The sequence below is a fragment of the Schistocerca cancellata genome, chromosome 2 (assembly GCF_023864275.1).
Source record: "Schistocerca cancellata isolate TAMUIC-IGC-003103 chromosome 2, iqSchCanc2.1, whole genome shotgun sequence".
Taxonomy (NCBI): Eukaryota; Metazoa; Arthropoda; class Insecta; order Orthoptera; family Acrididae; genus Schistocerca; species Schistocerca cancellata.
The window spans coordinates 1,081,901,753-1,081,918,384 of record NC_064627.1 but is presented as its reverse complement, the minus strand read 5'-3'; the positions used below and the strand labels follow the sequence as shown (position 1 = coordinate 1,081,918,384).

The window sequence follows — 16,632 nt, the reverse complement described above, 5'->3', positions numbered from 1 at the left end:
ATTCTATATTTGTGGCATTGTGATCGTGTAAGTGTATTGAGTGCTTCTAGGTCTGTGTTACTCCATATCACTACTCCAAATGAGTAGGTCAATATTGGTATAGCATAGGTATTTATAGCTTTTGTCTTGTTTCTTGCTGTCAATTCTGTTTTCAATACTTTGTCTATATTTTTCTTTTAGTTCTCCATTAATATTTGTGTTATCTATTCCTATTTTTTGTCTGTATCCTAGATATTTATAGGCATCCGTTTTTTCCATCGCTTCTATGCAGTCGCTGTGGTTATCCAATATGTAATATTCTTGTTTAGTGTGTTTTCCCTTGACTATGCTATTTTTCTTACATTTGTCTGTTCTAAAAGCCATATTTATATCATTGGTATACTTCTGTTATCTTTAGTAATTGGTTGAGTCGTTGATTTGTTGCTGCCAGTAGTTTTAGATCATCCATGTATAGCAAATATCTGATTTTGTGTTGGTATGTTCCAGTAATATTGTATCCATAATTTGTATTATTTATTATGTTGTATAGTGCGTTCAGAGCAAGGCAGAACCAGAAAGGACTTAATGAGTCTCCTTGGTATATTCCATGCTTAATCTGTATTGGCTGTGATGTGATATTATTTGAATTTGTTTGGATATTGAGTGTGGTTTTCCAATTTTTCATTACTATGTTACGAACTGTATCAATTTAGGATCTACTTTGTTTATTTCCAATATTTGTAGAAATTATGAGTGAGGTACACTATCAAAAGCTTTTTGGTAATCAATGTATGCGTAGTGTAGCGACCTTTGTTTAGTTTTTGCTTGATATGTCACCTCTGCATCTATTATCATTTGCTCTTTACATCCTCGTGCTCCTTTGCAACAGCCTTTTTGTTCTTCATTTATAATTTTGTTCTGTGTTGTATGTGTCATTAATTTCTGTGTAATGACTGAAGTTAATATTTTGTATATTGTTGGTAGGCATGTTATGGGGCGATATGTATTTTTTTCAGCTTCTTCTGAAAGAAACAATTCATTGAGCATACATTAAAACACTGGTGGGAGAAGGAAAGTTGGTTTCCAATGTCTTGTTGTCGATGATGTAAGCAGCGGTGGAAATGAATCCGGCTGTGCCCTTAACGAACCGTCCTCATACTTGTCTAAGGCAATTTAGAGAAATCATGTTAAACCCAAATCTGAAAGGGCGGTAGGGAATGTGAACTACTGTCCCTAAGTAAATGCGTCCAGTGCCTTACCACTGACCACTGAATCCCTTCACTCGATAAATTACAAAAACTCAGTACTGTACCAGAAAATGTAGATCCAATTAAAAACAGTCATCAGGAGTTGTCTTTTTTGAAGGTAACATGCGGAAAATGTCACCAGTAGACACACAGTCGCCTAATTATTAACGCGTCTGAATAAATTATGGAGACTGATTGCAACGTATTGTCTACATGATGATGACTATGTGGGGCGCTCAACTCTGTGGTTATCAGCGCCAGTACAAATTTCCAACCGTTGCTCAGTCCAATCTCGCCACGTTCATAAATGATGATGAAATGATTAGGACAACACAAACACTCAGACATCTCGAGGCAGATGAAAATCCCTTACCCCACCGGGAATCGAACGCGGGTCTCCGTGCTCGGGAAGTGAGAACGCGACCGCGAGGCCACGAACTGCCGACGTGGTGTCTATAGGAAAAGTGGTTGAGCCATTGTACTCGCTTTTGGGCCCACATCAGTTCATATCTCCGTCCAGCCATCCACAATTAAGTTTCCTTTGGTAGTCCTAAATCGCTTAAGGTGAATGACAGGAAGGCTACCTCATAAAGAACTGCCAGTCATCCATGTCTAAGAGTAGGTCACTGAACAGGATAATCTTAACAGACTTGCAGTTTTACGCACAAATTGTGTATGCTCACTGGAAGTGTCTTTAGAGGCTTTAGTATTCATTTAGTTTTCTCAGAGAGATTGTAACACTATAACATGGCGCCTCGTGTATTTTACAGCCGCTTTATTCCATGATTTTAAAACCATTTTTTTGTAACTATATGTACTTAGCAGTCTTGTCAAGATTTAGTGTTTATGAATGATGCTAGAAGAAAAAGTAATAAATAATTCTGTCAAAGGTTTGTAGTATACGCGCTGGCGATGTCAGGGAAATCCATAGTCTACGTCGACCAATGAATATCTTTTCAAGCACCAATAGCATCGTTGGCACGGCGTGCGCAGTCGTAGTAGGGAAGGCAAATTAGAGTGTTGCGAATCATCTTTGGTGGAATACTAACGTGAAGTGTTGGCGAGCTAATGCCAAATGGTCATTTCTCTGGAGTCGGTTTTGAAATATGTCGGAAGGCAAAATACATACATGAGAGAGCACGTGTATGGGCGCAGTACATGTTTATAACAAGATTTGATAATTAAAGAAGATTATTGTGTCGCTCATGGTTATTCAAGTTGCTTGCTAACAGAAGAGCCTTTGACAATAACAGATACAATAAAAAGCGTTACATCGCACCAGAAATAACACATTGCAACGTAAGGTGAAATCAGTTACTTTGTAGTTCTGAACAAGACTTGCCGGTGTAGTTAATTTTTTTAAGATTGTAGTGTAGTTTAGTCAAATCATAAACTTAGTGATTGAAGCTAATTGACCCAAGACATTAACCATTAGCAGGGTCCCACCCTCTTACGAAAACTAACGAGAAAATCACAAGTTAAAGGAGTAAACAAAAGAAGATAACGTCAATAAATTTTGCAGTTAACATTCATTCAGATAATTATTGGAATCAGAGGCAGTAGTAATTATAGTTCTTCTTGCAGTGTTGCACTACTGCTATAGACAATAAGTCAAACCAAAGTGAGTTAAACACAATTTATATTTAATTGAAAAAAGTGTATTGATGCTTTTGTAGCCAGAGTAATTTTATATTGTGTTTCACAATGAATTTGATGTGCTTATATCTTTGCAACGTTGACATTGCCAAAAGGTTTTTGCTGTACATGAAACAATTTACTATTTTAATTTGAGAAGAAGCTACTAAGGTAGTGCACTTAGCGATTTTGCAAATTTTTAAACAGAGAGCATTACTGTGAGGTCTGTAATTAAGTAAACTTTAAACAAAGTTTTACTGATTATTACCTGTAACTGGTGTTCGTAACTATAAATAATATCAGTGTATTTCAAATTAAAATAATTTTGTTCATGTGACACGTGGCTTTAACATCTAAGCTCCTGCGAGTGTTCAGTTCCTGCATTGTTAATCCCTCCCAGTTATCACGTGATTTCAAACTCATGTCAGTCACTACCCAAATTTAGCTTGTGCTCGTTTCTGTGCTGGCTACCATAATTATTTGCAATCTAAATCTATTCAATCATTTGATTATTCAAAATTATTACTATTTGCAGAGAATAATTAACTTATTACCATTTCTATATTTAGATCGTTCTTGTACTTAATAGAAACCTGTGCGGCAACGATAGGGATATAAATAGCTATATTCGTTCGTTAGAAAGTCTTCTTCGGACCTAATTGCCAACCTTCATGTACATTGGCGAGTAAAGGCACGTTATAGGTCCTTCGAGCGTTATAGAGTGCGGAAATAAACGACACAAATTTCATCTGGTGGATGGGCCATTAGAGCACATTAACTTCAGGATCCAACTGATGTATTACGAAAGGAAAGTCTTAGTGAAAAATGTAGACGTGGCTACTGAATTCACCATTTAGTGATTGCTAATTGTAGTGGCGAAGAGAAGTGATACACTGAAACAGTAACGTAAAACACGACGTACGTCTGTAGGGCACGTTTCGTCATCTTTTGCTCGAATTCGCACTGATTTGTTTGTCGTTTCTGTTCATTGTTAATGCACGCCAAATTGCCGTATTCCGCGAATTTGGAGCTGGTTAGCTGCAGTTAGTGGAATAACTAATCGTCCCACCTCTGGTGAGCAGGGGCCAGTGACATAAACATCTCTTTAGTTGCCACTCTCAGTATGCTAGCCATTTGTCCGAGAACTTCGTGGGTAAGTTTTTGCTGACGCACCATCGTGTCCATTAGACTTTATCGTTAGAAAGAGCGGGGATAAATGACTGGATTTTCGGAGTGTAGCGTGCAGCGGACTCTTGCAGCTGCCATTTGCCTTCCAGAGATCGTTGCTGAATTGGGTAATGTTGCTGCGTTTTTACGAAAGCAGCTGCTTTCGTTCTCACAGAGTTCAGTGGCTGTTTGATGTCGCGGCCACTAGAGTTTGGAGGCATATTCTGGATAGGGAGTCTCGATGTAGCACATGTCTCATGGACAAATGCTACCAGTTGTAACTGTGTAAGCCGTCAGGACAGTGACAACTATCCCTCCAACCGTTTTGCCCTACACTAACGTAATTCTAAATTGGTTCTCGATAAATAGACTTTTAATTAGTTGAAATACGGTACTTGTGGGCCCACGTGGTAACGACTAGGTTTTGTTTCCTTGAGAATCCGAGAACTCATTCCTGAACTATAGCATCGCGAATTTGCTTTGAAAGTATATATGCAATTATAGACAAGTTACTGAGATTTTCTTTTTTATGAGTATTAATGATGAAGATACTTCTAAAATGATTTAATGAAATAAATGTATATTTAAACAGTGATAATTTGTGCCTGTTTGCAGAATATTATCGTGTATTTCCAAGGGGTACAAAAACATAGAAGCGCACTACGAGGTCAAAAAGTGTGCTGTGTTTAGGTATTGGAACTAATGCCTGATGAAATTCATTGCTATGATTGTACAAGTTGTCTCATGATTAGACAAACTAATAATATGATTTTATAGCATTTGATTGCATCCGTATCACATTATACGTTGGCATAGTTTAATTAGAATCGGCGCTATAGTAACACTGTTTGGATAATCCACGCAACACAATATTATGCCCTCCACCCGATGTCATACAAATACTACAAAAGCACGATTCGAAGCATTACGGTCAGCGTTAAAAGAGAGGGACTGACCTTCATTCTCTGTTGTAGACTCCGAGTGTCTCACCACGCTATCGTCGGCTGAAGCTGTAAAAACAAAAGAAAAAAACCAGTAATAAATTTAATACGCTAACATTTATAAAAATGGTTTTCGATAGAGCTCTAAATTTTAATTTACACGAATTTGGGTTACTGATGAAACTATGAATTCTGAATTAAAGAAGAAAAATTGAAGTTGTTTGGCTCCACTTCTGGCATGATGTGTGCACTTGTTCTTTTCCTTTCTCATAGAACATTTGTACACGCGCTATGATCCACATGACTACAGAAATACGCTGCACACGCCCGCTCACTTTTGACGCTCGCTGACAGTTACAGGATTTTTCTCATAAGAATCAAGTATACAAGCCGACATCGAAAGCAGAAGATGGAGGGATAGAACTGTTAATTCAGTACCCAAAGGAAGACGAAAATCTAATAGTCATGGGGTCTGCAATGCGGTTGTAAAGGAGTTAGTACAAACAGCCGACATCACAAGCTGGAGATGGAGAGACAGAACGGGTACTTCAGTACCCAAAAGGAGACGATAATCTAATAGCCATGAGGTCTGCAACGCGGTTGTAAGGGAGTAGATACAAAAAGGAATTACGGAAAAATATGGGCTTGGTAGGAGGAGAGATACAGGAGAGAGCCTAACTGATTTCTGCAATAAGTTTGAGCTAGTAGTAGCCAACACTATATTCTAGAATCGCAAGAGGAGAAAATATACTTTGAAAGGGCCAGACATAAAGGGGGACGTAAAAAGTAGACTAGCACGGGCAAACAGGACATCCCGACCTAGAGAAATCCACCAATATGAAACATAGTCCTCCATTTCAGGAAGAAATTTCTGAGAATGAACGTTTGGATCACAGCATTGTATTGTAGTGAAATATGGATTGTGAGAAAACCGAAAAGGAAGAGAATCGAAGCATATGAGATGTGGCGCTACAGAAGAACGTTGAGAGTTAGTTAGATTGATAAAATAATGAATGACGAGGCTCTTCGCAGAATCAGTGAGGCAAATAAAATATGGAAGATAGTGTCAAGAAGAAGGTACAGTATGATAGGACACTTGTTAAGACATCAGGGAATAACTTCCATAGTTCTAGAGGGAGCTGTAGAGAGTAAAATCTGTAGAGAAGGGCAGAGATTGGAATACAACCAGCAAACAACTGAGAACGTTGGTTACAATTGCTACTCTGAGAGGAAAAGGAAAATGCTGCCAAAGGAGCGGAATTCGTGGCGGACAGCATCATACCAGTCAGAAAACTGACGATTACTTAAAAAAATTGTTGTTGTTGACGTGGTCTTCAGCCCTGAGACTGGTTTGATGCAGCTCTCCATGCTACTCTATCCTGTGCAAGCTTCTTCATCTCCCAGTACCTACTGCAACCTACATCCTTCTGAATCTGCTTAGTGTATTCATTTCTTGGTCTCCATCTACGATTTTTACCCTCTACGCTGCCCTCCAGTACTAAACTGGTGATCCCTTGATGCTTCAGATCATGTCCTACCAACCGAACCCTTCTTATTGTCAAGTAGTGCCACAAACTCCTCCCCATTTCTGTTCAATACCTCCACATTAGTTATGTGATCTACCCATCTAATCTTCAGCATTCTTCTTTAGCACCACATTTCGAAAGCATCTATTCTCTTCTTGTCTAAACTATTTATCGTCCATGTTTCACTTCCATACATTGCTACACTCCATACAAATACTTTCAGAAACGACTTCCTGACACTTAAATCTATACTCGATGTTAACAAATCTCTCTTCTTCAGAAACGCTTTCCTTGCCATTGACAGTCTACATTTTATATCCTCTCTACTTCGACCATCATCAGTTATTTTGCTCCCCAAATAGAAAAACGCCTTTACTACTTTAAGTGTCTCATTTCCTAATCTAATTCCCTCAGCATCACCCGAGTTAACTCGACTACATTCCATTATCTTCGTTTTGCTTTTGTTGATGTTCATTTTATATCCTCTTTTCAAGACGCCGTCCATTCCGTTCAACTGCTCTTCTAAGTCCTTTGCTGTCTCTGACAGAATTACAATATCATCGGCGAACCTCAAAGTTTTTATTTCTTCTCCATGGATTTTAATTCCTACTCCGAATTTTTCTTTTGTTTCCTTTACTGCTTGTTCAACATACCCCCTACTCTTATAACTGCCATCTGGTTTGTGTACAAATTGTAAATAGCCTTTCGGTTCCTATATTTTAACCCTGCCAACTTTAGATTTCCAGTCAACATGGTTAAAAGTTTTCTCTAAGTCTACAAACGCTAGGGACGTAGTTTTCTCTTTCCATCATCTTTCCTCTAAGATAAGTCGTAAGGTCAGTATTGCCTCACGTGTTCCAATATTTCTACGGAATCCAAACTGATCTTCCCCAAGGTCGGCTTCTACCACTTTCTCCATTCGTCTGTAAAGAATTCGTGTTAGTATTTTGCAGCTGTGACTTATTAAACTGATAGTTCGGTAATTTTCACATCTGTCAACACCTGCTTTCTTTGGGATTGGAATTATTATATTCTTCTTGAAGTCTGAGAGTATTTCGCTTGTCTCATACATCTTGCTCACCAGGTGATAGAGTTTTGTGAGAACTGGCTCTCCCAAGGCCATCAGTAGTTCTAATGGAATGTTGTCTACTCCCTGAGCCTTGTTTCGACTCAGATCTTTCAGTGCTCTGTCAAACTATTCACGCGGTATCATATCTCCTATTTCATCTTCATCTACATTCTCTTCCATTTCTACAATATTGTCCTCAAAAACATCGCCCTTCTATAGACCCTCTATATACACCTTCCACCTTTCTGCTTTCCCTTCTTTGCTTCGAACTGGGTTTCCATCTGAGCTCTTGATATTCATGCAAGTGGTTCTCTTGTCTCCAAAGGTCTCTTTAATTTTCCTGTAGGCAGTATCTATCTTACCCCTAGTGATATGCACCTCTACATCCTTCCATTTGTCCTCTAGCCAATTTTCACTTCCTGTCGATCTCATTTTTGAGACGTTTGTATTCCTTTATTGCCTGCATCTTTTACTGCATTTTTATATTTCCTCCTTTCATCAATTAAATTCAATATTTCTTCTGTTACCCAAGGATTTCTACTAGCCCTCGTCTTTTTACCTACTTGATCCTCTGCTGCCTTCACTATTTCATCCCATAGAGCTACCCATTCTTCTTCTACTGTATTTCTTACCCCCTTTCCTGTCAATTGTTCCCTCATGCTCTCCCTGAAACTCTGTACAGCCTCTGGTTTAGTGAGTTTATCGAGGTCCCATCTCCTTAAATTCCCACCTTTTTGCAGTTTCTTCACTTTTAATCTACAGTTCATAACCAACAGATTTTGGTCAGAGTCCACATCTGCCCTAAAAAATTACCACAGTTATAATTGTCTGAAGAAGGGCAATGTATTTTTGATATCGACAACGAAATAAAATTTATTTTGTGCAACTGGTTGCTTATGTAGACGTAGGTTTCATGTTGTAAGTACGTTTCCTGATACACAGCTGATTCCAAATATTTGATAGGCGTTTCTCACTATCATTGTGCATACACAATATTAATCCTGAAGAATAATTGAGCATATTCCGCACATTAGAATGTTGCTTAAAACAAAATAATTTTTGTTTTACAGAGAACTATTACAAGAAATCAGATTGTCGGACAAACGACTCATCGCTAGAAGCTTGCTAGCACAAATTTCCGGTACAAGTGATTTTCTGAATTTCCTAGGACTGAACCACTGGCAAAAGAAGTAATTTATTGGTACATATATATTGAAGACAGCTTTCGTATGTGGAAAAGTGTCTGTTAGGTACCTCCCGAAGTTCTTGGATATTATGAGCCAGTGGCGGCTTGGGATGTAAATCAGTATCGAGTTAGGGGTTTCCACCTTTAATTTCCTAGATATCAATCTTCAGATACAAAGCAGGAACCACACATTTAAAATTTACAGTAAATTCTCCTGTACTGACACTTTCGAAGCAGCTTCCTCTTCTCATGCAATAGATTACATACACGCTGCTTTACACCACACAATAGCCCTTTTCCTTTCTAACCCCGTGCCCCAAGGAGACAACGACCAGGAACATATCAAAACAAAAACAATAACTACAAGCACTGAACTGAAATCCCATGTTACTGACAACATTCTGAATAAAACGCGGAAGAAGCAAGCCTGATTCCTACGGTACCCAGTGATAATATTGACAGACCAAAACGAAAATTTTGCGATTTACAATTTATTCGTAATATTTCTGATAGAAACATCTTGAAGGAAAAAGATTTGTGTTTTTATGTGTACCATGGACATTAGGTAGATGTTTTTTCAGTTCGGAGTTAAATACCCTACCATCGTTGAACGTGGGTTTTATAAAATGACACGTCAAGAGTGTGCTATATGGCAGACTAGGAGGTCAGTCTGTAGCATGCTAGTAGAACACCAAAGGAGCTGGAAATTAAGGAAGTCAGCTTCATCCATTGTTAAAGATAGCGTTGGTCAAAAACACATATATTTAATAAATGTAGAAATCCTGCACATAGGAGGAACGGGTGAAAATTTGACATCATCAGTAAATAAAAAACAGATGCGTGTATCCCGGCACTTATTACTGAAGTTTCACACTCATTTTAATTATTCAATCCCTTTATACGACGGTGTAAATTTTAGAAATGAGATTTAGTAAATTGTGACATCGTTAACAAAAGGATACCACCTGCTATGCACATAATTCTATTCCAGCCTATGTTTGGCACTATTCACGCCTAATGTATGTCGTTTGGCTGCAGAAAATTGATTTCTCTGTTTCGTAATAAGTTTAGTCGACAGAAACCCCTATCATTCTGGCAGCCTACAGATTTTGTTTTAGAAAGAAGAAGATAATAAATAATAAAAACAGGCGATAAAATCGGAGACTTAAATGGTAATATGGCGGAAAATCGTGGAACTTAAAACATAGAGCAAAGGGTTGATGATGCTAATAAAATACATATGAAGCAGACTGGTAAAAGAAATGACACACAATTAGAAAAAAACACGGCGACAGTCTGGTCTCTATTCGCAAGAGATATAAAATGTACACCCAGCAACAGCATGGTTTCTGTTCGCAACACTTTGGAAAGATTAACAACACTGAACATTCACTTGAAGACAGCACTACAAAATTGGCACAAAATATGATATACCACAGCTGAGGGCAGATGGGGGAAACCTGGACAGATGACGGGAAAGGAAAGGGGGGAAGGAGAGGAAAAAACGAAGTGGTGGGAGGGGGGGAAAGCAGCCGATGGAGGACGATGACCCATAAGAGGGGGGTTGGTGCTGGGCAGATGCGACAGGGAGTGGGGAATGGGAGATACAAAAGGATTTGGGGGGAGGGGAGGCAAAGAGAGGTTAGGTGGGGAGAAATACAGGATGGAAGGGGGGAAGAGGGATCCCAGGGAAAGGAGCGGGGGTGAGGATCAGAGTTGATAGGAGGGATAAATGGAGCGACAGAGGGTATCATCCAGGAGGGGAGTTGACAGAAGCCACCTTGGGAAAGGAGATGAAGGGTGTGGAGCTGGAGGTTAGGGGGTACACAACAGTAAAGGCATGGCAGAGGGAGGGGATTGGAGAGAAGAGGAGAGTAGAGGAGAGGAGAGTAGAGGAGAGGAGAGGAGAGGAGAGGGGCAACCAGGGGGTCAGGGGGATCGAGGTGGCTGGAGGTGTAGAGTATGCGGATATGTTCGAGGAATAGGAGCAGATGGGGGAAAGGAATGAGGTCATAGAGGATCCGCATGGGGGATGGGAGGCATAGTGGAAGTCCTTTTTTTTTCCTTTATTGAATTTCGATTCCCCCTGAAGGGGGCGGGCTGGCAGCAACGTAGTATGCTGCTCTTCAGCCTACAGACTTTTTTTTAAAATGATGAAGAGAATAAATAAGAAAAACAGGCGATAAAATCGGAGACTTAAATGGTAACATGGCGAGAAAATAGTGGAACTTAAAACATAGAACAAAGGGATGTTGACGCGAATAAAATACATACGAAGCAGACAGGTAAAGTAATAGACAGACAATTAAAAAACACGGTGACAGTCTGGTTTCTGTTCGCAAAAGAAATAAAATTCACACTCAGCAACAGCATGGTTTCTGTTAGCAACACTTTGGAAAGACGAAACAACACTGAACATTCACTGGAACACTGCACTAAAAAGTCTGTAAATATAACGTACCACAGCCGAGAGCAGGTGGGGGGAAACTGGACAGATGATGGGAAAATAAAAAGGGGGGAAGGAGAGTAAAAGCGAAGGGGGGGAAGGGGAAGGGGAAAAGGAGCCGATGGAGGATGAGGACCCATAAGAGTGGCGTGGGGGGGGGGGGGTGCTGGGCAGACACGACAGGGAGTGGAGAAGGCAGAGGAGAGGAATACAAAAGGACTTTGGAGGGGGGAGAAGGACGGTAGGGAGAGGTTTGGTGTGGGGAGAAAACAGGATGGAAGGAGGGGAAGAGGGAGCCCAGGGAAAGGACGAAGGAAAGGAGAGGGGGGGGTGTGAGGATCAGAGTTGATAGGAGGGATAGATGGAAGGAGAGAAGGCATCATCCAGGAGGGGGAGTTCATGGAAGCCACCTTGGGAAAGGAGATGAAGGGTATAGAGATGGAGGGTAGGGGGGACACAACAGTAAAGGCGTGGCAGAGGGCAGCGATTGGAGAGGACAGAAGAGTAGAGGAGAGGAGAGTAGAGGAGCGGAGAGGAGAGGAGAGGAGAGGAGCAACCAGGGGGTGAGGGGGATCGAGGTGGCTGGAGGTGTATAGTATGTGGATATGTTCGAGGAATAGGAGCAGATGGGGGAAAGGAATGAGGTCATAGAGGATCCGCATGGGGGATGGGAGGCGTATAAGGAAGGCGAGGCAGAGTGAGTGATGCTCAAGGATCTGGAGGGACTTATAGAATTTGAGTGGGGGGGGGAGCAGATATCCAGGCGGGGTGGAAGTCCTGAAGCGATAGATTGATGAGTGCTTGGCAGCCGTTACGTACTGGAAAACGGGCTTACAATATGAAATCTGGGTCGTACGAAATTAAGTTTTGTGAAACAAGGTGAAAGGTGTTTCGCTTACTGTATGGAATATCTACATTTAATCAGAAGTTTTTTGGAAATTTGCGGTAAGGTTGTAGCATCGTAAGTTGTTCCGAACGAACGTTTGTTTCAGGATAGCTTGCTGTATGTAACTACCCGGGAGACACACGTGCATTTGTCACTGCCTGCAGTGGGAAAGCTATTCAATGTCTCTTACGGAACGCGTACATTCACCACCTATAACAATCTTAATAAAGGATAGCAGTTTTTGTGTAATCGCTTTCAATATTTGTATAGTGCACTTTGTTATTAATAGAATGGTGGCGTGAAGGTCTCAGCTTTCTAGCGGGCATATTTTCGGAGATAGAAAAATTACTTTAAAGTCAGGAAAACTACACTTGAGAAAGAAAATTCACATGAGAACATTTATGACTTGTTTTTGGTTGTCAATTGAAATAGTCACCTGAAGTATCAGGGTATAGAATTATTTAATTGAAATTGAAATTTAAAAATTTCAAGCCCCCCCCCCCCCCCCTATCTGCTCTTGCCTGTGGTGTGTCATCTTCGTGCCGCCTTTTTACTGCAGTGTTTCCAGTGTTGTGCGTCTTTTCCGAAGTGTTGCGAACGGGTATCATACTGTCGCAGAGTGCGATTTTTATATCTCCTGCGAACAGAAACCAGACTGTCACCGTGTTTTTTAATTGTCTGTCTACTATTTCACCTGTCTGTTTCCTGCGTGTTTTATTAGCATCGCCCACCCTTTGTTTTATGTTTTAACTTTCCACAATTTTCCGCCGTTTTATAATTTAAGTAATCGTTTTATCACCTGCTTTTCTTGTTTCTTATCTTCATATGTTTAAAAAATTTTGTAGGCTGAAGAGCAGCGTACTAAGCTGCTGCCAGCCCGCTCCCCTCGGGGAGAATCGAAATTCAATAAGGGAAAAAATAATAAATAAAAATTTCAAATACCTTACAATTTTCGTAGTACTAAATCTAGAGTAACTTCAGAAAGAACTAATAAAATAAATATTTATTTTATTATATGTTATGTGAGCATGTGAGTAAATGAGTGTGTATGTGGGACATTTGTCAAATTTCAGTATTGTATTACATACCGTCTTAAGTAACCTGTAAGGGTTGCACAAGCCTGTCGTGGGAAAAAGATCCTAGGGGATTTACCCACTTTGCTGATGATGTGAACGGGCGCTGATAACCACGCTGTTGAGCGCCCCACAAAACAAACCAAACATCATCATCACTTTGCTGATGACGTATGTCTAGGTGTGATTGCTATTGGAACAGAGCAGCCAGAAAGTCAGCTGGAGTAAAATCTGTATCTAAAGAATATTTCCAGAATTATTGTCTTTTCGTTTACGTTCATTGAACATTAATATATGCATTTCAGATGGACTCAAATGCGACTGTGAATAAGGATTGGTGCAGGCCAGTTTTGGCGCGAGGATGATCATGAGCGAGTATTCTCATTGGCCGTCAGTATCGTCAGCCAATCAGAATTGAGACGGTTCCCACTCGTTACCTGAAAGATATACTGGGAGTGAGGCTGGAAGAAGGGAGTCGCTCGCTAGCTTCGAACACGGATGGTCATGTTACTAGTGCTAGCAAAAATAATGTGTAAGATGAAGAGTTACTTATTGTTTGCGTTATTGGTGAGCCAAGTCGATAGCAGTTGTTGTTGAGGACTGCTTGGCGAAATTTCAAAGGTTTCCACTAAATCTGTTGGACAGATATTTGCATGTGAAATATTGGCCTCCATAGTATCCACATGGCATGTTTCAGTATTTAAGTACTGAGAATTTTTGGCGAGCAGTTTCTTTTTAGAAATTCACAATAAGGACTGAATGTAATAAGTGATATTAGTGGTGAAATTAATGACTGTGAAAACGCTGTTTAATTTGGTTCGGGTTTGGACAGATTTCTGGCTGCTGTGCATGTGAAAAATATTTAGGAACCGTGACTGGAAGGAAATAGCCAATTGTTTAAATGTGGACTGAATAGCACGTTTTTATGGTTATTAAGGACAAAACAAACATTGTTGAGTGGAAATTTCGGACACTATTTTTCAGAAGCCAATCCATTTTGTTACTGCCCGATAAAATTGGATGACAATATTTCTACAGAACTTTCTTTCATAACTAGAGTTGAGTGGCCTCAGTAATAATACATATTAGGTGCTATTACATCATGTTGTAAGTATCTACGTTGCCGAGTGAAGGGACATTGAGCAGACGCTGCTCTGAGGTAGGTGAATTTTAACTTGCAGCTTGCACAGTGACAACGACGAATAGACATGAGAAATTAAACCCCGCCACGCTGCAAGGTCTTATGGGACAAAACTGCAGAGGTCATCGGTCTCTAAGCTTAAACACTACTTAATCTAACTTAAAGTAACTAATGCTAAGTACACACACACCCATACCCGAGGGAGAACTCGAACCTCCGACGTGGGGAACAGCGCGAACCGTGACAAGGCGCCTCAGATCGCTCGGATACCCGGCGCAAGGATATGAGGTTTACAAGCTATTTAACAGAAATTATACATGTAAACAGGTCTGAGAACTTTTTCACCCTAGGGGCATTTCATCACATGTAAATCTAGAATATACAGTACAGTAGCATATTTGTTCACTGATCTTTCAGGAGACCTCAGGCAGTTCTCTTACGATATGTGGAACTCGTTTTACGCTAGAATTTTATACTCTCTTATTAAGCGAGCTGAAGTAACAAGGAGCTGCTACGCAATATCCGCGAGGAGAGGAGTATGTGAAAAACACTGACTAGAAGAAGGAAAAGGATGACAAGCCATGTGTTACAACATGAAAAAATAACTTCCGTGGGCCGGCAGGGGTGGCCGAGCGGTTCTAGGCGCTACAGTCCGGAACCGCGCGACCGCTACGGTCGCAAGTTCGAATCCTGCCTCGGGCATGGAAGTGTGTGATGTCCTTAGGTTAGTTAGGTTTAAGTAGTTCTAAGTTCTAGGGGACTGATGCGGCTAAGAAACGCCAGGACTGGCGACAGACATGCACCCGTTTAAATGCTACCCAACCTATCAACTCGTCCAAGTTCTGGTCAGCCTTCCGTCGCCTTACCGGAAACTAAACACTACCCCTACTATCCTCTTCTCCATGATGATCACCCTTTCCCTGACGCCCTTAGTAAGGCCAATCACTTTGCCTCCTACCTGTCCGATGTGTTTTCCATCCCCGATGATCCCCAGTTGGATTACTCCCTCTTCCCGGATATCCGCGACCGAACTGACATATCTGTCCCTCCCCTCGCTCCTGGTTTCCAGTACTTGGACAACATTGCACACACAGAACTCATTGCCCCTATCACTCCACAGGATCTCATTGCTACACTCCGCACAAAACGCAACACCGCTCCTGGTCACGATCGTGTCACCTACCGTCACCTTCGTGAAGCTCCTGTCTCTTTCCTCTCCACCCTGGCCAGGCTCTACAATGTCGTCCTGTCCACCGGTTACTACCCCGACCTGTGGAAAACCTCCCGTATCCTCAAGTTCCTTAAACCTGGCAAACCGCCGTCCGCCGTCGTCTCCTCCTACTGTCCCATCAGCCTTACCTCGGTCTTCAGCAAGGTCCTGGAATCTATCCTCACCCGACGCATCCACCAGCATCTCCGCCAGCACCACCTCCTTCCCGTTACCCAGTGTGGCTTTCGGCCGTCCTTCTCTTCCGACGACCTTCTCCTTCACCTCACTCATCTCCTTTCTGACCAGCTTAATTCCCGTCGCTCCGCAATCTTCCTCTCCCTGGACCTCGAACGTGCTTATGACCGCGTATGGCATTCCGGTCTCCTCTTCAAGCTCCAAACTTTCGCCCTTCCCATTAACTATGTCCGTCTGATCGGCTCCTTTCTCTCCCGCCGTCCTTCCTATGTCACCATCCATAACACAGATTCCTACACCTTTTTCCCCTCCGCCGGTGTGCCCCAAAGCTCCGCCCTCTCCCCCCTTCTGTACCTATTGTACACGGTGGACATGCCGCCGCCGTCACCCCTGTCCACCTTCTCCAGTTTGCCGATGTCACCGCCTTCCTTGCCCTTGCCCCCACCCTGCAGCGCTCTCAACACCTTCTCCAATCCCATCTTGACCGGTTAACCGCTTGGTGCAACCAGTGGTTGCTCAAGGTCAATCCCTCCAAAACCCAGGCGATCATTGTAGGCAAAACCACCCCTTCCTTCCGCCTCCTTGATTTCTATCTCACCATCTATGGCCGTCCTATCACCCTCACTCCCACCCTTAAGTACCTTGGCGTCACCCTCGACCGTCGCCCCTCCTGGACTCCCCACCTCCGGAAAAAACCAAGCCAAGGCACGCTCCCGACTCAGTCTCCTCAAGCTCTTCTCAGGCCATACGTGGGGTCTGGACCCCTCCACCATCCTCCACACCTATAAGTCCCTCATCCGCCCCATCCTTTGTTCTGCACATCCAGCTTGGATCTCTGCCCCCTACCTTTTACAAATCCCTCAAAATCCATGAACGCCATGCTCTCCGCCTCGCCTATCGCATCCGTCTCCCCTCCCCCACACGGATCCTG

The 16,632-nt window shown here is 41.8% G+C and overlaps 1 protein-coding gene across 1 annotated transcript in view; it reads right to left on the bottom strand.

Moving 5' to 3' along the window:
* Positions 1 to 16,632, bottom strand: part of LOC126149744 (kielin/chordin-like protein) — a 98,060-nt gene that overhangs the window by 12,041 nt on the left and 69,387 nt on the right. Inside the window, exon 7 of the mRNA XM_049915831.1 lies at positions 4,985 to 5,038. Coding sequence (XP_049771788.1) covers positions 4,985 to 5,038 — 54 coding nt within the window. The remainder of the gene's footprint in view (positions 1 to 4,984; positions 5,039 to 16,632) is intronic.